The sequence below is a fragment of the Scomber japonicus genome, chromosome 23 (assembly GCF_027409825.1).
Source record: "Scomber japonicus isolate fScoJap1 chromosome 23, fScoJap1.pri, whole genome shotgun sequence".
Classification (NCBI taxonomy): Eukaryota; Metazoa; Chordata; class Actinopteri; order Scombriformes; family Scombridae; genus Scomber; species Scomber japonicus.
In genome coordinates, this window is record NC_070600.1 from 19,656,724 (window position 1) to 19,682,920 (window position 26,197).

General features: G+C 38.5%; 2 protein-coding genes across 3 annotated transcripts; both read right to left on the reverse strand.

The window, feature by feature from the left end:
* Positions 1–2,921: 2,921 nt before the first annotated feature.
* On the reverse strand, positions 2,922–8,912 carry th2 (tyrosine hydroxylase 2). Its single transcript, XM_053314164.1, has 12 exons — positions 8,682–8,912; positions 7,448–7,622; positions 7,178–7,266; positions 6,990–7,057; positions 6,855–6,905; positions 6,626–6,771; positions 5,384–5,519; positions 5,227–5,296; positions 5,073–5,129; positions 4,703–4,798; positions 4,465–4,598; positions 2,922–3,087 (listed from the first exon to the last, which is right to left on the reverse strand). Exons 1-12 carry the CDS (start codon positions 8,910–8,912, stop codon positions 2,922–2,924), a joined length of 1,419 nt encoding a protein of 472 aa, XP_053170139.1.
* An 884-nt stretch (positions 8,913–9,796) lies between these two features.
* On the reverse strand, positions 9,797–24,118 carry pah (phenylalanine hydroxylase). 2 transcript variants are annotated; one of them, XM_053314162.1, is made up of 13 exons: positions 23,963–24,118; positions 22,573–22,695; positions 18,007–18,187; positions 15,451–15,539; positions 14,899–14,966; positions 13,506–13,702; positions 13,102–13,237; positions 12,923–12,992; positions 12,664–12,720; positions 11,873–11,968; positions 11,179–11,312; positions 10,966–11,081; positions 9,797–10,394 (listed from the first exon to the last, which is right to left on the reverse strand). In XM_053314162.1, exons 1-13 carry the CDS (start codon positions 24,029–24,031, stop codon positions 10,351–10,353), a joined length of 1,380 nt encoding a protein of 459 aa, XP_053170137.1. In that variant the 5' UTR covers positions 24,032–24,118; the 3' UTR covers positions 9,797–10,350. The 2 variants fall into 2 exon arrangements, with proteins under 2 accessions (XP_053170137.1, XP_053170138.1); XM_053314163.1 differs by having other exon boundaries at positions 22,573–22,692; positions 23,963–24,106.
* Between the last annotated feature and the right edge of the window lie 2,079 nt (positions 24,119–26,197).

Genomic DNA, 26,197 nt, shown 5'->3' on the forward strand with positions numbered 1-26,197 from the left:
TTATTATTGGCTTATTAGAAACCCGGGGCATCTGTGTCTGTTTATTAATGACATTTTAAATACTTTTAAACTACAGACTTGATGGTTTAATAGAAAGTGAGAAACCCACATTAGATTCATAAATGCCAGTTCATTGGAAGACTTTTCCTGATGAACACCAAAGCAAATGCCATTCTGGAAGACAATAAACCAAAGGGATTTTTGGACAACCTTCTTAATAAAGAGTGTGATGAAAGGATCGATATCAATCTCATATGTGTGTAAAGTACAGAGCTGGAGTCAGGACATGTTTAGTCTAGTTTAGCATTAGGCCTGGCTCTGCTCCAAGTGACAAAATACACTTTAACAGCTGAACATATTGCATCTTGTTTGTTTACACATAAACATGCAAAATTTCTAAGATTTATAACTGTAGTGAAGTTGATGAGCTAAAGAGGTAGCTATTTTTGTGACCTGGCAACCCAAAAGTAGTTTTTTTTTAAATTAGGAGTTCTGCATTAGGGCAAATTTACTGCTTATTTACTTTCTTTTCCAGACTTGTGCTAAATTAAGCTTACCACATGCATAGACATTAAATTGATCTTCTCATCTCTCTCAAGTCTGGTCCATTTCAAAGAGAAAATACAGTACACCCATCCCTCCACCTGTAACCCCTGTTTGTTTGTTTAGCCCATAAACAGAAATTCGAGACATTTGAGCATTTATTAATGACTAATATATATCCACAGTAGAGTTAATGAATAAGATCGTTGTCTCTTGATGTGTTGATGAAAAAGAAGGAAAACAACGCTGACACGTCTCATTTGTATAAAGATTTTATTACAAAAGAGAAGAGTGTCAAACATCCAATCTTGAGAGAGTCCCTAGTGCCGATCTGAGTCTCTCTCTCTACTCCAGTTTAGGCAACACTATATATAGTTTCCTATCTCTAAAAACTCCACCTTCTGAACAATTGATCAGTCGGGAAATAACAGCCTCTGGCCTGACTTTTAACCTTTAACCTAAGAAAAACGTGTTCAAATGTCACAGGACAAAGGCAGAACAGGTACAACAGAGGAATCAAGGAGTCAAGGGAATGTTTCACTACAACTCTAAAAGTTGTTATTTTCAAAGGATTAGTTTTACATTTTGTCTGCTTATTTGCTCTTTCCATGATTCAGGAGAGATGAGACTTACAATACTAATCTTTGCTATGTGCATTAAGTGCTGGAGTCAGGAAGTGTTTAGCCTAGCTTAGCATAAAGTCTGAAACCAGAGAAAGAAACTTTATGTGCATTTTGCAAAAATCAAATGTTAAAAAACATTTTTTAGGGGGAGTTGCATCTTAGAGTACTTCTGTGCAGCGTTTCTACAGCGTAGTTTTTCCAGACTCTGTCAGCACAAGTTGTGGTTTCAGTTTCTGTTCAGGCATGATGATGCCAAATCTGACAACCTCACTGTGAAATTTATCTCATTATACAAGTTAACTACAACTATGATGTTATAACTGATTTGTAAAGCATTAGTAAATAATTTGCTAACTTTTAATAAAGCTGTTAGCTCTTCATCAAGCCTTGATGTGCTAGAACTCACAAGATTCCCTCTCATCCTATCATTCTCTTTCCGAGTTCTCAGGCCTGAGGACAAAGTGAACCTCATGACCCTGTTTCCAGCCTGGAGGAGGCAACCAAGCCAGCGTAGGGATGGGATGGCCATGACATCAATAAAGGAAACACTTATGGTTGGAGTCAGGATGATACAGCGTTTGGGATTTGTGGCGAGTACGCAAGGCACAAGAATCTAGCTGGATCCCTTACTGGTCGCCTTGTTGCCACGGCAACCTGCTTTTGTTTAGCGCTCTGCATATTCGGATCCTGGCGGTGGTTTCGTGGGGATTTGTTGATTTGAGGGCGCTGGATGTAGAATGAGATACAAGAAATTATAAAGTGTTTGACTTTTGGTTGGAGAGAGAGTGTGCATGTGTGTGTCCCTGCACACTTGTCAAGCAGTAGATCACTCTTTCCCCCACTTGCTTCATCCCTCTCTCTCGCTTCACACACAATTTTTTCTACTCTGGCTTTCCCTGGGAGGCCAGAGCAGGGCTTGATTTACTGTACAGTGGAATTATGGGAAGGGAAAGCTTCCCAACACAAGGTGGCCAATCGGAGGGTTTGCCAGCCACCGTGTTGATGGTGGTGATGCTTTATGAGTCCTGCAGATAAGGATGAATTGTCTTTTCAAGCGAAAGCTTTGACGTGCGTGGCTCTGATATGCATTATCGCCTTTGTGCACATCAAAACGTTGGACGTCCGTCAAGGCCAAATTCTCCAGTCGCACGGAGAAAGAGAAATAAAGAGAGAAGAGCATCTGTCAGCAGTGCAGCCCTGCGGACCGTGCTGTGGTCGACTGTGAGGTCCCGGTGACCTGGCCCTTCTGATGTGCTGGGCCTCAGTGCTGGCTCTGGCCTTGACCAGCAGAGGGAACATGATACTTAAATCATTCATAATTAGCTCCTTCCCTTTGCTTAATAACACATGAAGATAAATGGGTTCCAAGAATTTTCCAAATGGAAATAGTTGGTTTGGAATTAAAAGCTAGAAAATGGCCTACAAGCCCCGTATTGTAGTGGTTCAGTCTCTCTCTCTTATTCCTCCTGCTGGCAAACACAAGACAACGCTTTTCTCTTCAGCACCTTTTCTATCTTTCCTGTCTCTCTGGAATGCAAAAGACTGACAATTTCAGGCGATATCTTCAAGAAAATAAATGTTTATTACTTTTTACATAATCTTCACAATACATTATACACAAATCGACGGCCCCCGTGGAACCTCACAAACTGTCTACGTTGTGATTTTTCTGTTTGTCATGTGTTATTCATTACAGTGCATCTCATGTACATCTATCAGCCGTGCAAAATCTCTGCAGAATGTCTGTTCGTGACCTTAAGATGAGCTGAGCTTCTCCAAGGCGCTGTGCAGGGTCTTTAGGTCCTCTCTCATTTGGCTCAGGGCGTTTTGGATCTTACTGGGCTGATCCAGAACCTCCATGCTGGAGGTAAAAGGGTCGTAGCGTACCGCAAAAGAACGTTTGATGGTTGCAGAGTATCTCCTGTGGGAGTAAATGAATGCAGCTCAGTATCAGAAAGACAGATTCAAATATTCAGATGGATGACAAATAAGAAAAAAGTATCTGGACATCGTCTGCATCTGTTATATTTCTTGACTCATTAAAGGCACATTGCATAGTTTTTCACCACTAATGGTACCATGGAGCAATGTTTTTATGAGTCCCTGTTTTGTCTGTGTTTGTGCATGCGGTTGACGCAATGCACAGGCCTGTCAATGGGTTCTCACTATTCAGATGATTTACAGGTGGCTGTAATGCTACGTAATGTAAGACTGCGAGCAAGTAATCATGGATGTGAACAATACAGCTTTCAAAATGTTTTCTTTGTTAAACCTCAAACATGCACATTGTGTTTTGGTGAGTAACACTGAATGTAAATAGAGACTTTTAGTCTGTATAGAAGAAACCTCCATGGGATACCGCTTAGCTTTGATTTTTTTTTCTCCAGTTAATATGGTGCCAATTATAGATACAGTCCTTATTAATAATAAAAATAATAAAAAAACAAATAGATGTGGAAACAAATATTTATAAACTGTACTCAATTTTGAGAACTTAAATGAGGTCTATACATTTAACTCTAAATATGTCATTAAACACAGTAAAATACCAAATTTAGAATTAGACTAATACATATATAAAGTACACAATACAGAGAAAAAATTAATTGAGATATTGTAAATGATTCTACCATTTTATGTCCAGTCTAGAGCTGTAATGATTAATCAATTGACAGACAACTAATAGTAAACTATTATGAGTGATTTCTGTTAAAGAAAAAATGTCCAAACTCTTTGATTCCAGCTTCTCAAATGTGAATATTTTCTGGTTTCTTTGGTCTTGATTAATAGTAAACTGAATATCTTTGGGTTGTTCTTTTTTGTCATTTGCTTTGGGAAACAGTGATACAACCATTCCACTATTTTCTTGCCTTTTAGACCAAATAACAATAATGATAATGGTTAATTAAGAAAAGGATCAACAGATTAACATGAAACTAGTTGTTAGTTGCAGCCCAGCTTAAAAATTAGACAAAACTTTCTTTTAAGAGTAGAAAATAGCTTAAACAGTAGCTTTAATTTGTACACTCCTGCTGTTATTTAAAACCCACACAGTCACTTTTATCTTCATTTGAGAGTTTGCATGATTGCTGTAACACTAAAATCTGAATTGACAGTGTGAATGAGTGGAAACACTGAATATTACAATAACATCTCTGCCATCCTCTCATTAATGTCATTATTGGCCCTAATAGTGATCTAGTATATTGGATAGGTGCATCACTATGTCAGTGTTGGAAAAAGGTTTCCACCAACAACAATAATGTATTCATCATAAAGTAATATGTACAGTATATACCTCAGCTTAATCTTTGCGTCCTCAAAGCTTTCAGACACAAAGTAAACAGGCTGGTAGGTTTGGTCCTGGTACGGCTGGACTGCTGTCTCCTCTGGGTTGAACGATTTGTACTCCGGCTCATTAGACAGGGCGTACTGAAAGGACAGGTCAGCGACACTCAGCATACCAAATAGAAAAGTAAAAATATGGAGAACACATTGCAGCAAAATATTTGAGTGAACGTAGAGATAACACTCACGATGAGCTCTCCGTAGGATGAGAGGAGACCAGCGCCGTAAGCTTTCACTGTCCCATTCTGCTTGCAGAGGCCAAACTCTACGGTAAACCAGTATAACTATGAAGGAGAGAACAAGGGAAGAAGGCATTTGAGCAGGTTTTAAAACATCTCGTGCAGTTATTAGCTTTAGCCACTAGATGGCACTGAAGGCCCAATTAGTGCACAGAGCTTGTGTTTCCCTGAGATATTAAAATGAATCCTCAGTTCAATATGAAGCTCAGCATGTTCTTTAACTTAAGGGTTACAAATGTATGTCATTTTAAATATGATTAAATTACACTTCAGGGACTTTAATATTATCTCATTTAATGCAGGAAATCTGCAAACCTACCGTTGACAGTTTCTCAATGTCTTCATCTGATGCTCCAAGCGAGGCAAGTCCAATCTCCTGGAGGTGTTCAAATTGAGGATTATTAAAGATAATACATCTAGATTACACTCAGCTTAAGCCAAGTAAATTACAATAATGTGCAGCACACAATTACCTGGGAAAACTGGGCAAATTCTTTGTCTGTCAGCATGGGAATATGGCCGAGTAATTCATGACAGCAGTCTCTGTTGTAGGAAATTGAAAGTCAGAAACAGGAAAAGCAGCTGAATGTGGACATGAATAAGTTAGGTCCCAAATAACGGTTGACTCACGGCTCAGGGGAGTGCATTGGCGCAGAGGGGTGACGGATGTACTGTGTGCACTGAAACACCCTGAAGGCCAAACTGGCGAGGAAATCTCTGGCTGACAGCAGGCCGGCTACTGGACGCAGCTGGAAGCCTGTTTTCTCTTAGAGGAGCAGAGAGGAGAGAACTGTCAAACACTGGAACCAAAGCCAACTGAACCATTAAATATCCACAAATTCACTGTTTTTTATTTTTTCTCTTTTATTAATGTCTCGACCTTTTCTGACTCTCCATTGCTAGCTCTCTTTCCTCCTTTTTCCCCCATTTTATCCCACAATTTCAGGACTTTATCTTTGTAAAGAGACATAACTTAAAACAGGAAATGGTTTAAATGTTAGATCTGTTTAATCCGCACAATAAGAAAACTTTGAATAGTGACCTCACGAATATACAAGTTAACATTTTGTTACCTGTTCATGCCACAGATGTAACAGATATTGGAGTATAATTTTGATGACTCGTACTGTAACTGTGAAGTGCAGCGTATCAAACAATGCATGTATGTATTATTTACTGATAGAAGATGTTTGTTGCTTTGAGTCCAGCTGTTTTCACCTAACATTTGTTTATTTTTTGGTAGAGCTTGGATACCTTTCTAGCTTGAGGATGGCAGATCATTGTCCCTCATTATCTCCATCACATTTGTGTCAAAAATTACACCTTTGGCTGTAATTTTTTTGTATTTGTCCATCCTGGAAGAAAGATCCCTCCTTTGTTGCTTTTAATGGTTTTTAAGGGAGTTTTGAGGTTAGAGGATACTGTATTGCTGTCCAGATTGTAAAACCCCCTGAGGCATTTTGTGATTTGTAAAATTGAACTGTACTGACAAAAATTGATGCGACTTTTCTATTTCTGCAATCTTTTAGAATAGCAAAAACATCTGTCTGTCTCTTTGTAGAAAACCCATAATGGCAGAGTCATATCTTGATTTCAGTTTTCCTCCCTTTGGCTCATTTTAGGACAGCAGAAACCCTGATTGAATTATTTTTTCCTTATTAGAGTGCCAGAAATTTCTCTTGATTATATTATTTCATTCAAAGTTGTGTTCCAGGTGGTCAAACCTGTCTCAATTCAACATTTTCTACAACCATCATCTTTTCAGATGTCAAAACTTATCTTAATTATACTTTTTCAAATCTGGTTTGTGTTATGTCTTGAAAGCAGAGGCCTTTCTGAATTGAACTCTTTCAATCTCCTCATCTTTGTCACCTTTGAGGAAGGCAGAAATCTCTCTGAGCTGAGGGATGCGGTCGTCTCCATAGCCACACTCTCTCTCCAGCTGCTGCAGACCATCCAGGAACTGCCGACAGGCCAGACTGGGGTAAATACTCCGCAGCTGCTGGTAAACCTCCCTCCTTTAAACACAATAACACCACATCAACACATTATTGTTCCCCACCATGCATATGAATCTATAATCTCTGAGGTCAATTCTCACCATGTGGATATCTCTTCTGCTGTATACTCCACAGTGGGCAACGGGTCTCCCCTACAACACACAAAATTAAGTTATTAAGGAATATTTGAATGCTTATATTTCAGCTTTATGGAGATGACTTTCTTTTAGACTCACTGTTTGTATCTGAAGGCAAGCTCAGAAATAAAAGCACGTCTTTTTCTGTATTCTGGGTCGCTGTAGCCCTGCAAAAGAAATGTGACACAAATCCCCATTAATAAGCTATTTTTTGTATAATTGTTGATAAAAATGACTCATCGGTAAACAAAAAGGTGACACTTTACTGTAAAAATGGAAACACCCACCGGATGGTCCTGGTCCATGTCCGGATCAAATTTGGTTATTAACAGGTTGCATCTGTCAAGGTCTTTTATCTGTCGGGGAAACCAGGGAACTGTGACGTTGACAGGAGGGGGGAAAAAAGAAATAATTAGTGCTTTTGTAATAGGCCTCATTGCATGTTATTATCATGTAGTAGGATTAACAAACGAGGAGCTTTCACTGGATAAATTAGGCCTGATAACATTGCAAGACATTAATATTAACAAGAGAGTGTCATTAAATCATGCACTTGCCTTTTTCCTCTGGGATGGAGCGAACGTCGTCGACCACTCTCTTCAGCGAGTTGATGAAAACGTCGAGGTCAGAGCTGTGAACTTCACACTTCATGAAGAATTCCAGGTCTGTCGTGCTGTTCTTTGATTTCCTCCCTGGTCGACTCTCAATGTGGAGAAGTTTAGCTTCAAACGTCTATAAGAGTCAAAAGTGTCAAATTTAGTTGATGATCAGAGGAGATATTCTTACATCCAGACATGATTGTGTTGCTTAGTTTAAAAGATTAAAAGATTAAAATTAAAAACCATCTTCTTCACTTTTTCCATTTTCAGTTTATAATTGGCTTGTTGGGTCAAAGCTCTCGTATATCTTCTTTGTATTAATTACCTAACCTCAAGTTAAACTCAGGATTTGCAATTTTCACAATTCTGTCATTTAATAAGATGTTCTCTCTCTTCGAATAACATTTTGTCACTCATCAATCACTTCTACTTCACTACCTTTCACCCAACTACATTAATTTCATTGATACTATTCAGATTAAGATTTTACAAACAACAACAAATATGATGCATATCTATATTAAACTACTCAACAGTATAACATTGCCATCAACTTGACCATCTAAAACATTTAAGTGCCTTAAATCCACCAATAATAATTATTGAAATATATAATAATGTAGCTGGCTAAATACTTCTCAGACCTTAGAAGCAAAACATGTGATTCTTTTATAAAATATTGACCTAAAATGTATTAAAATGATGAATTAATTAGCAGGAACAGACTTTACAGTGAAATTTTGTCTACATATGAAAATGGTAGTAATAATGATTCACTACTACTACACTACTAGATTGGTATTTTTACTTCTACTTACAGCAGAGTATTTTTTACAGTGTGGTATTTGTTACATTTGCCTCATCAAAATGAACACATGACCATTACTTATAACAGAATATGTTTTACAGTGTAGTATTACAATATTTACTTAACATGAATACATGATTTGTATTTGAAACATCATATTTTTTTTACGGTGTAGTATTTTGCTACATCTCCTTTAGTACAATTATACATAGATGAATTATAGATGAATTTTACACGGAATAGAATATTATTTACAGTGTGATATTTGCTATAGGCCTATTCACTTAAGTAACATTATAAATCCATTACTATTAGGATATCACGTGCACTATTGCTAATTATTGCAAAAGTAAATTGTATGAATTCTGCGTAATTGAAGCTTACCTCAAATATTTTCCCCGTTTTGAAGAATCCTGCATTTTTCTCATTGCTGAGGGCGAACAGGACGTTCAGAGTTACTCTTCCGTCCTTCTCCTCAAACACAAAGCTGTCTCCGTACCTGGAGGGCCCCGGGGAGCACGAGGAGCCGCTGCTGCGCCCCCTGCGAGCATCCTCGATCAGACTCTGCTTCCTCCCGCTGAACGGCGCAGTCTGCACCACGCTCTCCGTCTTCATCTATGTGGGGATCTGTTGGTCGAGTCAAGGTTTCAGAGTCACCGGAGCCCCAAGTGTATGTGTGTGTCATCATCAGTGCATGGACAGGTTTAAATACCCTGTCATCTGAGGGCTTTATGGAGATGAGTTGCGCAAGCAGAGACCATGTGTTTGGTTTTTTTTAGGCCTGTTTTGCGTCATGATGCTACATTTTGTTTAAGGGACGAAAATAGTGCTATTAAGAAGGAGGAGAAAAAAGCCAATTTTAGCAGTGATGCACAAATAAAGTATTGATCAGAGATGCATTCAACCAAAACAGGCCATTGTAGGTTGCATAAATGTTACATGATCTCATTTATAAAAGGAAAACATAATGTGAAGTGACTTGATGATGTTTGACTGGTTAATTTAATTTATAGATTATGTAAATTATGTCTTTATCTATAACACAATTTTTCATCTGTATTCAGGAGCAAAACAAATTATGAGATCTGTGTGATTTGTGTAATGAGTAATCACATTTTTGTGCTTTTTTAAAAAAGTCAGTTTTCAATGAAATTGTTAATGCTTGTTAATTCTTGTGTGTTTAAGTGTGTTAACTGCATCTCAGAAGTCTGGAAGAGGAGGAAAGCTGGACAATTTAGTAAGTATTTACTCTGATTCCTTCATTAATATATAGAAAATGTTTTTGTGAGTGATTTAAAACTTTGGTTGTAGAAGTTGTTTGAGGTGTTTTTTTTATCCTGCATCTAGATTATTTGAGTATATATATTTTTGTGGTATCTTGCAACAAATGCCAAAATAAAAGCTTCCATTCATTCATTCTTTCAGGACTAATTCTGTATAATATTCATAGATATGTAATCAGTAATTATCAAGAGAGATTAAAAAAAGAACAACAGAAATACAGACATGAGTCCACAATGGGAACTTTGTATATATTTGTTTTATTAAAACATTTCATGCATATGCAAAATATTTAATTTAGCCAAGCAAAATGAAGCTATAGAGACAAAAATTATCTCTCAATGGTTTAAAATGCATAGAAAAAAAGAAAAAAAAAAGTTATGCATAATATTAAGAAGCAAAATTCCATGTTCACATATTGGGTTTTAAATTCACTAAAATCACTGAGGAGATGTTGATCGACAAAACCCTCGTTTTGAAAAAAGCATATTTTTTAATAACAAATATTGACAGTAACATTTTTGGCTGTTGACAGCCACAAACTCCTTATTATCTTCCATAAGTAACAAGCTACACTCCACTAAAATACACAGACAATGTTTCATACTAATCAGATTACAGTAATATTGTCATTATTTGACTTGCATATTCATTTTAAAATAAAGAAAGCTAATTTGCAAGCATGCTAAGCACAAGTGCAACAAACCAGCAGCTTAATAAATGAAGGACAGTTTCAGTGAAGACGAGAAGAGAGTCTCTCTCAGACACTACGTCACTCCAGCTTCCGCAGGGCTTCGCACAGTTTCCCCATTTCACCTGAAATAAAAGAAAAAAGTCAAAAATCAGTATAAAAGTCTAAAAGAAATCTTAATATAGTGATGTGAATGTAACGTATAATCCCTCAAATCTGTGTACATATATGTGTTTTTCATAGTGTTTTCTAATTGTTGCATCTCTAAAATATAATAACAGGCTTATTAAGCTTGAAGGGAAATTGGCTATGGCACTACACACAGCAACTACCACATAACCATCATCTAGTAACAATATATGTCAGGATCAGGTGATAGACTGATGACTGATTGATCACATTGTACATTTGCTTCATAGAAATTCTTTAGAGTTTTTAGTTTCAATTTAGAAAAGTAGAGACAAATGGCCCAATCATTCACAATCAGGTAAGCAATTTTGTTGGGAAAACCAATTTTGTTGACCTAGTAATCACGGTGGGTCACAGTACTTCGTTTAAAGACGTCAAAAAGGCTGGGAACCACTGCTTTAGATAATGAGTAATACAAATGTAGCCTAAAAAAGTAGATTGTAGTCCACTCTGTGCACAAAAATAGCTGATTGGTGATAAAATAGCTGATGCTAGGGTGATATTTACTATTGATGCTGTCTGCCAGGTTGCTGAGCTGCTGGGTGCTATCCAGCACTTCGATACTCTGAGTGTAGGGGTTGTAGCGCACTGTGAAAGGCCTGGGAATAGTGGCTGCAAATTTCCTGTAGACAGAGAGATATTAAAGGTCAACAGGTTTTTATGCATGTAGCCTGAACTTACATAAATGCACTGCGGGGAGAATAGGAGATCATTTCATACCTCACTTTCTCTTTGGCATCCTCAAAGCTCTCAGCGACAAAGTAAACAGGCTGGTACTCTGTGATGGGGTATTTCTGCAGGCTGGTCTTATCTGGGTCGAAGGGCAGAAGCTTGGGCTCGTCTGTCAAGCAGTACTAGAGGAAAACAGTGTAGAAATGATATATATTTAATAAACTGTATATATATTTCTCAATGAGTCTCTATATTTCTGCCATGTCATCAGTAAACAGGAAGTGCAGCATGATTCGAGGTACGGCTTTTCTGCTGATGTGACCTGGCAGAGTGCACATCCTCCACTGACAGCAGCTGATGTAACTTGTGACCTGGATAGAGAGCGCCCGCTGTTCATCCTCCTTCTGCCCACACTTACCCAGTGAACCACTTTACCCACACTCCCGCTGGGCAGGCAAGCTGAGGCCGCCAGTCCGACTCCCCCAGTGACACATTAAACCCGAATCTGAGTGGACCACTAACCCACTGCCTGCACCGCTGCGGTTGTGCAATAAGGCGAATGTGTTATAACAAGAGGTGAGGAGTCAGCAGGAGGTAGGTAAAAAGAAAATGATTTATCTTGCAGCTGTGGGAGTCCATGTTTGCTGAAATCGACGTACAGGTTGCTTTCTTACAGCCTACGACTTAAACAGTTGTGTTCCCCCTCCACCCCCCCCCACCCTACCCCTCCTCCTCCTCTTACCTGCAGCTCTCCAAACGATGAAAGCAAGCCAGCTCCATAAGCTTTGATCTCTGAGCCCTGCTTACACAGGCCAAACTCCACTGTGAACCAGTAGACCTGAGGACAGACATGAGGTTCATAAAATATGATTTATATAGCGAACCCAGGCAACGAGTCAGTAAACACAGAAAAGCAAGGATCTATGGTTGTTCAACAGACTCCTCTGGAATCCAGAAACCCAATCCTTGAGACGATTTAAAGGATCAGTTCATCCAAATTACAAAAAAGCACATAGTTTTGGTTTTATTGGTTTTGAAACATCCATCTTATATTTCTTTTGCTTTGCCAATACAGTAGAAGTGATGCTCATAACATTGAAAAGTTAACATTTACTGACATTACTCTGGATAATACACAGACTTCGGTGTCAACAGTTTTTTTATCATGAATATTTATTTGTTTCCAGTAAAAACTGTTAACAGCACAGATGGCTGCAGAAATCTCAGAGACAGGTATCTCAAAACCAAAACCATCTTCATAGCACACAAGACATACAAGACATGGTCTGTTCTTTGTGACTTGGGTGACCTGACCCTTTTATTAGGAGCCCATATATCACATATTACACAAAGACATTAATAAGTTCAGAAGCACCTGTTTCAGTCTTATTTAGATGGAAAACACATCTGACTTAAATTATGAAATCATAAATGAATGCAGCCTACATCAATACAATCTACTAGAATTAGAAGCTGCCAAATTCTAATTAATTCATCCGATATTAATATTTCTTTTTTGTCCACAATACTCACAGTAGCAAGTTTCTCAATGTACTCATCAGGGGCACCGAGGGAAGCAAGACCAATTTCCTATTTAGAAGATAAAGAAGATGATGCAGACATTATTAGGATTACACCTAATTGATACTTTATTGCAGCAGCAGAAGCACAAAAACAGATCTTAGATGTAACAGGATGTTTAAGTAGAAATATACTGTATATAAACACAGCATATGAGTGAATTAAGCTATATATTTAATAGATTTTTGGCTATGATAAGGTATTTTATTACCTGTGAGAACTGGGCAAAACTGGGGTCAGCAAACAGAGGAACGTGTCCAAGCAGCTCATGGCAGATATCCCTATAACAGGAATAAAACTTAATCTCTCTATCTATAATATTTGCACACATTATTTTTTACAGTGTTTCTCCCTCTTTGATCCCATCGAGGTGAGACTCTGGACACTCACGGCTCAGGTGTGTACGTGGGCTTGGAGCTGTGGCGAATGTACTGTGTGGAATGGAAGACGCGGAAGGCGAGACCACCCAGGAAATCCCGGGACGAGAGGAGACCGGCCACGGGGCGAAGCCGGAAGCCCGTGCACGCTGCAGAGGAGAGGCGGAGAGATGAAGGAGGAGTGAGTGATCGGTTGTGTTGAATAAGAGCAGACAGTGAGAGGAGGGAGGGAAGGATGGAGGAAGAGGAAGTAGGGCATTTGGGCAGGACCTGCTTCCAACATTCACACCAAGGGGTTTCCAAAATTACTGACTACATGACTCAAAAATCACGGGATCATTTAATGAGTCAGATTCGAGGCAGCACACTTGACTTGACCTAACTGAACCTGATGTCATGTGATAAGGCAGGACTTACACTGCAGGAAGCGGGAGACATCCTCCAGCTGTGGGATGTTGTCCTGCCTGTAGCCGCAGTATTTCTCCAGCAGGGGGAAGACCCGGTTGTGCTCGCGGCAGGCGTGAGTTGGGTACAGAGTCTTTAGCTCCTTGAACACTGTGCCCCATGTGGCTTTTTCTTCCTCTGTGTACTCCACTCTGGGGATGATTTGGCCACTGGGACAAAGACACAAGAGTTTCATAGTTAGAAACTGTCATATAAAAAGTGAAGCGTGGTGGGGAGTAAAGAGACGAAACACAGGCTAATGAAGAAAACATCACATATAGCATTTAGAGAAAAAAGAAAATGTAGAAAAACATGAGCAAATTGAGAAGCATATTCACAGATCTGAAAACATGCATGTAGCACTTGTTGACTAATTATGGATTTAAAAAACAAAATGACTAAAGGCTTTGTTCCTTCAGTTGAATGTGACACTAGAAGCCTTTTTTCAATGTTCATCTGCTGAAGAAGGAAAATGTTTCTTATTTGTGAAATTATAACTAGTTTGGAGTCAGTTGTGGTCCAGTATTCAACTCTGTCCAGCAGTTAATCTTTTAAAATGAGAAATATTTGCATATTCATATATTCTGGATTTTCGATGAGGGAGAAGGTGAAGGTGTCACTTTGAGGATTTTTAATAAGGTCACTGCACATTTTTGGTAGAAACCTGTCAGACACTATTTACTATACACTATTTACTATTCCCAAAACATTTTACAGTGTAAAATCTGCATTTTTCCCAAATCTATGACTTACAGACTTTTTCATACAGGTCTGCATGTCAACAATATATTTGCTTCCCTTGATTCATACAATCATTTCAACTCTTATGTACTCCATATATAGTATAAATATATTATTTAAACGTTTTATAATATATTTTTTTCATACTGTAAAAGTTGCCACAATACGTTATTTTGCTTCTACACTTCACTACTAATGAAATAATGTAATTTCCTGAACTCCAAAGAGTAATGAACATGGTTGGTTGAGTATTTTATTTATTTATTAGTCTATTTTCCATGATGACTGACTGCACCAGCACATCAACACTTCATTATTTGTCAGTAACACAATATTCGACAGCTACAGTATGTAAATGCGAGACAGCTCAGTGGGCATTTTACTCTGCTTGGTGCTCTTTGTAGTGCCTGTGAATAATACTTCTCAATTATACACACAAAGACCAGGGCCCTTTAAATCCACCACTGGCTCCCTATAATTTGTTCCTATTTGTTTATAATTATTTTACAAGGCAAAGCAAATAAATCCGACACTCGAATACAAAAAATAATTCCTCCATAACTTCTCTTCTCACTTAAAAGACAGACAAAAAAAAACAGTTGGAAACATTTTAAAGAGTATTTACTGTCTGTAGTTGTAGGCGATGTCTGCAAACTCCTTCCTGCGGGCCCTGTACACTGGATCTGTGAAACCCTGGAGACACACACACACACACACAAAGGCAACCCATGTTAGATCTCATGACTGGAGCCGAGCCACTCACAGCTAAATCAAAGAGAGGAAATCCTCTGCTAAGGCTAAACCCTGTGGCCTTTGACAGCATTATGCACTCCGTCTCTAATAAGAGCACGCAAATACATATTCAAATGAAGCCTTTGTAGAGTGTTTTTCAGCTTATGATGAATACATTTTGCTTTAATGGCGGTGGCAAAAGGGAGCAATTATCTATAATTATAGGGGCTCAATTAAAGCAATGACATCAATTTGTGTGTCTAGATAGTTTCCATTAGAATAGACGGCAGAGTGCGGCCTGTCATCTCCGCAGGCCTGTCTTTCATAAGACGTGTGGGCGTGAGTGGACACGCATTCACACAAATTCACACACAAACACACACACACACACATATACAGAGGCAGGATGTCGCAAACAGACAGTGATGGATGAGTCGGTCCTTACTGGATGATCAGCGTCCAGCTCGGAGCCATAACTGAGGATCTGGTTGGCAAAGCGGTCCAAGTCCTGGATGTCATTAGGGAACCATGGCACTGGAAGATAATAACAGTTATTCAGCGTCAGTAATTTATGTTTTTATTGAACTTGTATTTATTCAGGTCAAATCAATTACACATTCATACTTAAATACTACACACAACTAAGACCATTTAGAATAGAAATTCAGGATAGTGTTGTGTGGTTATGTTAGAAAGTGTTTCTAGGTTAACCAGCATATTTTTGATAAGTATTAAATGAATAGTCAACCAATCAGTTAGTCAACCAACAGAAGATTATTATTTTCATGATAACTTAATAGTTTAAGTTGTTTGTGAAGCAGAAAATGCCAAATATTATCTAGTCCATGTGGCGATTTGCTCATTTTCTCAATTTTATATCTTTATAGGATGAATATTTTTGGGTTTGGGGCTGTTGATCTGACAAACAAAGACATTTAAAGACATTACCCTGAACTTTTTTTTATTCTTTTCTGACATTTTACAAAATATAAATTATATATAATAACATTAAACATTGTGTAACTCTAGACTGATATAATTTAGTGCAAATTGATATTGATGGTTATAGTGAAGATGATATTTTGCCTATAGGATTTTTTTTCCAGTGCCATGGCATTTTGACACTCAGCAGAACAGTACACAAAGGGCATCTGCTTATTCATATGGATTTATGACACTCAAAAACACTGGGGCCCGATCATTAATCTACATTTGTGCAGTGTGGTCCAGCCTGAGGCCCCAGGAAGACAACAGGCCCCTGCCAGGCTCCTCTATAAACAGGCTGTCTCCAAAACAGGCCATAAATATCCTCTAGTCCACTTGACCCTGACCAGTAGACCACAGTGTCTTTGCCGAGGTTAAAGGAGGATCCATGGTGGCCCTGTCTGTCTCAGCCTGCCGTGACCTTGGCATGTTCTCGTTGCCTGTGTTAGTCTGGGACTGAGACACAGAGCGTCTCTGTTCCTGCCAGGCCTGTTGGTCCTCAGTAGCTAAACTAATGTCATTCTGGAAACAACTAATAAAGGGGTCTAGATGGGGGCGATGGGCCATCAGTCTCTTCTGCGACGCTGGCTGTCCATTTCCAAGTCTGGCTAGTGTGTTTCATAAAGCGGCAAAAAAAAAAAAAAAAGTACTCGCTTGATTAATGGACCGTTTCAGATGTGTAAGTCTCAATTGTATCTTGTTGAAAAATATATATAAATCAGTGACATAAAGGGCATCAAATGGTCAAGTATGAATGGCCAAGTCTGTGAATTTGAAGACATCTGACACCAAAACTTCAATAATGTAGAAGTAAAAAATCTAAAAACATCTGTAAATTGCAACATCAATTCTATATTTTCATTTTTATTTCATTTAAATTGTCAAATACAAGCACAGGGGTTTGTATTTGATCATTAAAAGATGTTTGTATTGATTTTATTCTATTAAATGAAACAAAAAGAAAAGTGTTAGGGTTATAACATTGATTTGGGGATGCTTTCAACACTACAACACAATAATTGGTGACTGACTACTGGTCAATATGATAAATGGGATTAGATGGTACTGAATTTTATTTAATATTTCAACCAGTTTTGTAGATGCAGAAGTTGTCTGGGCTGGACTACAACGATGGTCTTTTAACAGGATTTAAATAGAGATGACTCAACAGGCTCCAACCAGTTCAGAAAGCAACTAATAGACTTTGAACTAAAACAAGGGATTTCAGACTCGAAGGTCCCCGACCTTTAAAGTAAAACCACCTAATCTCTGGAAGGACTTAGACTCACCAAACCATCATCTTCTTTCAAATCACTTCTTCAAACTACTTACTATTTATGCATTTCATATGTTACACTTAAGTATTAGTATGTTTTTTTTTTACGTAAAGCAGATTTCAACATTGTTTTTTACTGGTGTCTGCCTTCTGATTTTGTCCCTGTTAGGGCTGCGAATAATTTTCATTGATTAATTAATTGATTAGTCATTCGGTCTATAAAATGTCAGAAAGAGGTGAAAAATGTTGATCACTTCTCTCTGATCAGCTTATTGTCATTGAAGACTGGCTGGTCATTGAAAAAACATAAAATACTCACATTTGAGAAGTTGGAATCAGAGAGTTGTTGCATTTTTAAAAAAAAATTATAAATTGATTGATTAATCAAATCTAATAGTAGTAGTTTCTTGTGTGTAAAGCACTTTGAAACATTGGTTTTCTATGTTTTTATATGAGTCGACTTAATTATTATTATGATGGATTATTATAAGAGTTTTTGTTTGATTTCTGCATATAGTGATAAAACCTGTAAGATCAGCCTATTCTCAGTCTCATCAGGAAGAAATAAACAGTTTTGACATTTGAAACCACACATGGTCAGAAGTATCCAGTTGTAAACTTTCACATCATATGTCTTATCAACATTTATACACATTTTTTATCATGTTGAGGAGTCATGGTTTTGCTGTTGGACATCCACTGGACATCCTCTTTGCTACACTTGTGCACACACTCACTCACCTGTGTCCTTCTGTTTGTTGCGTGACAGTTCATGCACGTGGCCGCTGATTTCTGTGCGCAGGCCGTCGATGACCTCATCCAAGGCCTGGGAGCAGCTGGAGTCCACGCTGATGAAGAACTCGTATTGGTCTTTCATCCGCGCCGGGCGGGACTCAATGTGCGTCAGGTTGATGCCCTTGTCCTGCAGTTTACAGAAACAAACGGCTTTCGGTGAGACCTGAGTTCATATTTGTTGATGTTTCTAAAGAGCTTGATGCTGTTATTTAGCTTTTTTTAGTTATTTAGCTTGTTCATATCAAAGAAAAGAAATCTATTCTGTTTAAAAATGGCATAAAAGATAAACATTTCTTTGGTAAACAACAGATAGTGAACAGAACAGTGTGTTTACTGTAAGAGGCTGCTGCACTGCCTTTGTTTGACCACTAGATGGAGGTGTGTGGTCACTAAATCGATGGCTATTTATCAGACTTTGAGAGAGTCCACTGTGATCTCGGGGTCAGAGCAACCTTGAACTCTCTCACTGCAAACTGACAATGTGCCAGCCAACCAAACTTGCATAGTAAACGCATTCAGGTTACACTGAAGAGGTTTAGCACAACATTGTCAAATATATCTTCCCACCAGCATTTAGGCATGTCTTATTCTGCGGCATGAACACAAGATGCTTGAGATGTTTCCAAATTCCCTTTTTTTTGGCTCTGGAAGGCAAGGCTATCTTTAAGTGGCAATTAGGTTAAAAGAAATGTGTTTTTGTTTATGTAACTTTGGGGAGGGAGTGGGAGTATGTTGTTCTCTCTTTACTATAGGCCCAGTAAAGAGGAGGCGTGAGTAGGGGCCTCCCGTTTTCTCCCATCTGGATCCTATTCTGTCCATCACAGATTTTTTAAAGGGCTATGCTGGCCTGTATCCCCCAGGAGTTACTACAGAAATGAGTTTACCTGGAGCCAGTCCAGATTAGCATTTGAAAAGATGAATGATTGAATGGCCCCCTGCTTTTTCTGTGTCCTGCTGTTGTCACTGTCAGCAAATTTTACTTTAGCTCGCTTTGAATGTGTCAAGGTTGACATAATTATTCCCCATAAATTCAAGTGTATGATATATTTGGAAGAAAACCAATTGTACAGCCTACACTGAATGTATTATGTATATGGGACGCTCATAAAGCGAGTCAACATAAAGGCTATTACACATTGTTGATCTTCCTTTTAAATCTACACTAATCAAAAAGTAGTCTAGATACAAAAAATGACTTATGGCCTACAATGAATATATAATGTGTATAGGACACTTAATCTTAAACTCACACAAAGTACAAGATCTGGTCTAGATACAGAGATTTCTATCCTTGTGGTGCATTTCAATATGAGGACGATGCCCCCTTCATATTTCTTTGTGTACTGCATTAAGCAACAATAAACCAAAGGACTAAGCTACAGAATTATAAACCTTTAATCTAAGCACATTAGTACAGTCTACTAAGATAAATATCAGGTCATTTGGTCAGTTTTAAAGCCAAATATGTGAGCCTCAAAACAAAGAGAAATATTTCTGCATGTGTTGTATAGGTGACCTAGTCCAGCTTAACATAGTCATGACTAAATCCTAAAGCAGCTGGATGCAGGGGTCATTTTTTATCAGATTTCTGTACCCCTCCGAGATCTCCCTCTGCTTTATGGCAGGTGATACAGCCCCCTTGGTGCCCTGACAGAGGTGCAAGGTCAGGTTGTCCCTTGGATCTGACTTGTCACATGAAAACCATGCTGCTATGTCACATGCACTGGAGTCTCAAGCGGATAAACAATGTGGTCGGTCTCATAACCGACTTTCAGAATGAAATATGGAGATTAGACACTCACACGGGATGAAAATGAGCATGTGATAGATGCCGCGGATGCTCGGTTAAACGTTAGCACATGGCCCCACCAAGCAGTCGTTTTTAATTTGTCAAGAAAAAATGAGGAAGAAGTGCAGCGTGTTCTTTTTACAGTTGTGTTTTTCAAGAACGTGAGCATTGATGTAGTCTGGGGGTAATCAACATGTTACACTGCAGTCAAAGAGAGCGGGGTGTGTCAATGGTTTGGGGGTCATTTGGCCTGTTTTACAGACAAGCTGGAAAGAGGAGAGAAAGAGGGAGAGGGGGTGGAGCAGGGGAGGATCGGAGAAATGCAAGCTCATAGGTTCAAAGAGTGTCCTGATGTTTACTGCTACATTTGCAGAGCAGCATTTGGCACAGATTTGCTACTCAACAGAGTCAACTTACCCACAGCCCCCCCCCCCTAGAAAAGAATTCTCTTGACAAAAAGTTTTTCTTTAACCAAAAACATCTTGCGTTTTGGGATGTTATGCATGTTTTTTGGACTGTTTCCAGCAAATACTCGTGAGGGATACTCTTGTTTGCGAGAAGACCAAACTCGAACCTTGATATCGATGTTGAAGATCAAACAGTGAAGGTGCTGCCAATCAGTGTTTACTTCGAGCATTCATTCAGTCACGTACACACAGGTGGTTCGATAGATAAGAGGGAAAAAAAATGGCCCAATGACCTTCTTTTGTTTCTATATCCTTCACTCAATTATAGCAAAGATACAGCAAACATTGAAAAAAAACTCTATAACTCTATAACTATAAATCCTGCATTTGAAATTATGCTTGAGTAAAATTATCAAAGTTTTATCAATGAAACTCTACTGAATGCGATTAGGTATCAAAAATGTAAGTGCTTCCTATTTAGTGGCATCTGGTGGTGAGCTTGTAGATTGCAACCAACTGAATACCCCTCCATGCCCCTCCTCTTTTTGGCAAAAAAATATACAAATATACAAATTTTACAAATATAAAACTTCATGGATCAAAAATGTATAATAGAAAGTCATAATTGGCCTTGTCTGCTGTTTGAGGTGTCCTGTCAACAGTTTTACAGATGTCTCTTTTATAATGATGGTCTCGCTGCAATACTGCGAGTGGCCACCAGGAAAAACTGGCTGCAAGACTATGCGGCAGCCCTTTCCAGCTCTTATAATACATCCGTGCTATGTAGATATAAAGGGCTCATTCTAAGATAACAAAAACACAGCAACTCTAATTTTCAGGTATTTATATATGAATCTTACACACTGGCCCTTTAATACACAATACTATTGATTTGCATTATAGGAAACGTAGGATCCAGCTTAGTCTATTGTAATATATTAACAGATCATATGTTAAAAGTCACATTTTCAAAGTACCCAATAACTGTTGTGGAGTTAAGAAATTAGAAAATAGAAAATAGTGTACAGTCACTCAAGTACAATACAGATGTCTCAAAATTGGACAGAAGCACATTACGTGAGTGAGTGCACGTAGTCCTTATCTAAATCTGGAAACTAGCAGTGGTCGATCAGTTCACTATCAGTAGGACGGAGGATCATTTTCATGCAGTCTGAGTCACATTCAGTCCAGTGTTTGACTATTTCATTAATGTAGGAACAGTGGAGGAGGGTTTGTGGATCAAAGAGCCACCTGTCTTGTTTGCACATGGCCGACACACAAACATGTGAGATAAGCTCAGTTTGTTTAATTTCTATCTCTAAAGGGAGAAGAACTAGAACACAACAACTACAGATAATCTTATATGTGCTTTTCGCTGACGTAAACTGTTGGTTATTTTAAACGACGTACCAAATACTGTAATATATTATTATCTCAAGAAAACGTATTTACATTCTCTTTTCGTGTAGCTTGTTTTGTTAAATGTTAATCAGTAACTTTATGAATGTTAATGACCTGAAAAAGCATGATGGTCAAGTCTGTTGGGATCAGATTGGACAGATTTTTTTCCTACATGCAACCTTTTTTAAACTCTTTTAAATCCCACATGACATTTCTTATTGTTACTTTACTTGGATGTTTGAGCTTCACTTTGCCAAGTATGACACTAGAAGACTGTTTTCACATTCATCTTCTAAAAGTGAAAAGATTTTTTTGTGCTCACCTTAAACCTGATTTTAAGCTGCATTTTATGACATCACAGCTAGTTTGGAGTCAGTCACGGTCCAATGTGCATGTGTGCAATGTACTAACCAAAATGTAATGAAGAAACTTGAGGCTTTCCCTTTTTTTTAACAAAACTTTTTTTGAGCTTGAACATTTTTGCGGATAAAACAAATCCAACATAAATTATCTTGGATCGTGGATTCCAGTAATTCTTAATCACTATACAATCGTCCTTTAAAAACAATGGAGATCAATCGGTGTAAAGTCATTCTTAAACACGTGAAGAGTGAGCTTTAACTACACACCATGGAGAGATTAGTTTTGCCCTAAGTAGGCCAAACAACCTAAGCAGTAAATGAGCATTCCTCTGTCCTCTGGTTGACTGTTAACTGCAGTAACACCTAGTAATTTCACCCTCAGCACCCTGGAACCAAACCAGACCAGGTTTTACTGTAATGAGTCTGAGAGGAGGAGTAGCTCTTCTTAATGGTGCCAGTTTTATTGTATATTTGACAAATATTGAAGGGTCTTATCTTGTGAGCACCTCGAAGGAGTAATATGTATGCGTGCCAATGGAGAAAATGAATTTACCTCAAAGAGCCGCAGGGCCTTGGCTAAAGCTCCAACTTCTTCTTTCAGCGAGAAGATGCATGAGATAACTTCAGATTTCTTGTTGGTCTCCTCCTCCAGGTACATTGAGCCCCTTCTCCTCTGCTGGAAAGGAACAATTCAGTCAGGACACGACTCGCTGCATCAGTATATAGAATATTGTGCACAAATTTATGAAGTTTGTGATTTGGATAGATTTATCAGGGGAGCAGCTAATATTACTGGTATTGCAGAAGTCAGAGTAGGACTGATATTATATGTTGTTACTTCTTGAAATAAAACTGACATTTTTACAGGCTTCATCTTGATCTTCTTATGATCACAGATGAAAAACATGTGCTTTTAACCATAAATCTGACATCATAACTCTAACAAAGCCATACTGAGCTTCAAAACAACACAGTGAGATATACAGATGTACATAATCATTGATCCCTGATATCAGCTCTTTATATTTCTGTTTGATGAGTGTTGAAGCACAGCCATATGTACGTGGAAGAAAAAATAAGCATGTAATCTAGTTGAAACCATGACTCTCTGATCTTAAGGCTTCACACTTGTAACCTTTCATCTCTGACCCCTGTCGTTATACTGCCATGCTCCACAACACCAAGACTTTTTAACAAACAGAAGAGGAAAAAATGACAAAAATACATCCAGTATTTCCTCTGCAGGTGCGTTAGAAAAAAGCTGAATATGAGGAAATGCCTGGACGGTCCAGATTCTAAGAGACCTTCATCTGATTTTCTTCCACTGAACATAAACATAGAATAAATATGCAAGAATGTCTTTGTAAAACCACTGTGGTTTTGGGAGTAAAAGGTTGTATGTACAGGAATTTTTCACCCAAAGTATTGTATGTAAAAAGTTTGAAATGCATTTAGAGAAGATTTGGAAAGATATGATCATATTAACCAGGTATACTATTAGCTATTGTCCAACTTTCAGTAACATCAGCATTTTTTTCTTCTTTTTTAAAAACTCTATTCACTGAGGGACCTTTTGCAAATCCCATCTTTGTCTCCTATTGTTCCTGGAATATTCCAGTTATGACTGACTGTTTCACTGTTGTTGCATTTTTTTAAAAGGCTGATTTGAATAGGATTAAACATTACAGTACCAGTCAAAAGTTTGGACACACTTTCTCTTTCAAGTGAATGGAAAAGTGTGTCCAAACTTTTGACTGGTACTGTATATGCAATAACTTCCTTTACTTCATCTTAAAGTAACCATATCTTGACAAAGGAACAGGAAAAAAGGATAAATTAATGCATTTGCTTCTGGGAATTAAAAAAAGTGCTACTATAACTAAATGCAATGCACTTTTAAAGTCATTAGCATATATGTTAAACATGTTAATAAAATCAGATACCCCTGTGCCTTGGTCTTCTGCATCTGCATCTGGATAGGTTCCATTGATTTTCTTATAGGCTGCGTCCATCCTCTGCTCTTCAGGTGAACAGTGTTTTCTTTGCTTGATGCTCAGCTGGAAGCTTCAGTGGAGTCGGTCTGAGGCACCTCTCCTTTTTAACGGAGGGCCACGTGACACCACACCCCCCTCTGCATCGGTATGTCACGGGACGGTTGTTGTGAAACAGAATTACAATGGCACATGTGGTTCTTGTTGTCCGCCGCGTTGTTGACGCTGTCCCCTGGGAACTGGGGGCTTTAAAGTCAAAGTTTTTTGAATTATCATAACTGCTGCTGGTGCCAAGAGGCCCGCGTGTGCGTGGGCGCGCGCGCATTGTTGCGGACTGGCTGACCTGGGAACAGGTAACAAAAGAGCACAATGCAAAACACACGCTTTTATACGTTTAATCAGTCGTTAATTGTAAACATATTTGGCATTTCATGAAAAAAAACAGAAGTCAGATTATGTAGCTGCTGCAACATGATTTCCAAGCCACGGTTCGATGACTTTTATGGGAGCTTTTAGATAGATGACTTTTAGGATAGATGCAGGTCCCAGATGAATAAAACCCATAACATTTAATTCAACGTTGATAATAGAAATATAAGAAAAGAGATTGAGATTAGGGATTGAGTTATGGATATCTGAAGGTATGTAGTAATGAGTATGCATGAGTAATCATTCACACAGCCACAGCCAGTCAGACACAGCATTTCATAATTGTGGTAACAGCGGTGCAGCAGATGTAATGAAGTCCACGCAACACGCTGGATGCAAACTAACATTAAGCCTATATAGTCTTTTCATTATAATGTCGATGGGCACAGATTGAGTTATTTTGCCTTAATAATGATAAAGTAATACACCAAAAAATGTTCGGATTGTGAACCCATATATGCATAATGTCTCCTCGTTGCATTGAGCGTTAGGGTCAGACACAACATAACGGTGACAACGTGCAAGTAAAGCAGCAATGTCCTTATAATGAGGTCAAAATATAGCCAACTAACTCAACTGTCATTTCCACACAGAAACACAAACTGAAATGCAGAAGATGGTCATTCAGACATCATGGTGAGCTCAAGATACTTTATCTGCAGACACTCTGCTCTCTTCCTGTATGTTCTAATTATTTTGTTGTGTTCTGTGCATCAACTTTTAGGCAGTGGGTGTGTAGCCACCAGCCAATAACAGCATGCAGGATGTGAGGTTGGGACTCAAAGCACAGCGACCAAGTTACATCACTCTCCTCTCCTCTGCTCCGCTCTGCTCTCTGTCTCTGTGTCATGGATGTATGAAGAGCAGCAGGTCTGTGTGTCTGCTTGACCGAGGGCGGGCCGAGCTACACACACACACAGAGCAGAGGAGAGGCCACAGTGGACAGGATGAAGTTCTGCAATCATGTAAAATCCAGCAATGCGGCATCTTCCTGCAGCGTTGCACAGAGGCGTGGGTGTGTTTATTTGTGCTATTGAATGTAACAGCTGTCTTCATTCACTCTCTAGCTCACTTGACCACCGCTTCCCTCTCTCTTTCTCACTCTGCTCTCTGCTCTCAGCTCACTCTGATTGAGCTGGGGAGGAGGTGCCAACTTGAAATACTTTGTTTACAAATGCAAGTCCTTCATTGCATACCTTTAAAGATACTGAGTGTTATAAATATCAGAATCTGCCTTAAAAAAGTCACCTCATATAATTTCTGTGTAATCAAATATATTAAAATCCTGAAATTCACAGAAATAATGCAAAGACACAACATCTCTGTGATTGACATGGGATGAACTTTACTATTGGGCAAGACAGACAACTGAATAAATAGATATAAAATCTGATCTAAATCTATTCAAACTCATAAATGCACCGTATGCTATGATTTATCAGGACTTATTTTACCTGTGATTCTTGATTCTAAACCATTTTCTAACTTTGGCCCCTTGGTGTGCACATTCAATGCAGGGAACCTTGAGAAGATTATGAAACCACCAAAAGCACTTTGATCTTCTAAGCTGCAAATATACCCATTTTGTAACATAAGGTGAGGCCAAAATCCTCTAAAATGATGGCCAAAGTGGCTCCAGATTCTCAGTCAGTCTCTTCCTCCTGCAGAAGAAAATTCTCACCTGGTTTCTCTGTTTTTCTTTAATTACATTAGCCTTGTTTAATTAGCAGTGTAGCCTAAAACCTACCTTGCCTCAGT

Bases quoted from the DNA above. Each gene is read 5' to 3' on its own strand.
- th2 (XM_053314164.1), bottom strand. From the start codon at position 8,912: ATGAAGACGGAGAGCGTGGTGCAGACTGCGCCGTTCAGCGGGAGGAAG. The intron at 6,906-6,989 runs GTGAGTCTAAAA...TGTGTGTTGTAG, and splicing joins CTTGCCTTCAGATACAAACA to GGGAGACCCGTTGCCCACTG. The intron at 5,297-5,383 runs GTGAGTCAACCG...TTCCTACAACAG, and splicing joins CCAATGCACTCCCCTGAGCC to AGACTGCTGTCATGAATTAC.
- pah (XM_053314162.1), bottom strand. From the start codon at position 24,031: ATGGACGCAGCCTATAAGAAAATCAATGGAACCTATCCAGATGCAGAT. The intron at 13,238-13,505 runs GTAAGTCCTGCC...TCTCCTCTGCAG, and splicing joins TGTCTCCCGCTTCCTGCAGT to CGTGCACGGGCTTCCGGCTT. The intron at 12,721-12,922 runs GTAATAAAATAC...TCTTCTAAATAG, and splicing joins GTTTTGCCCAGTTCTCACAG to GAAATTGGTCTTGCTTCCCT.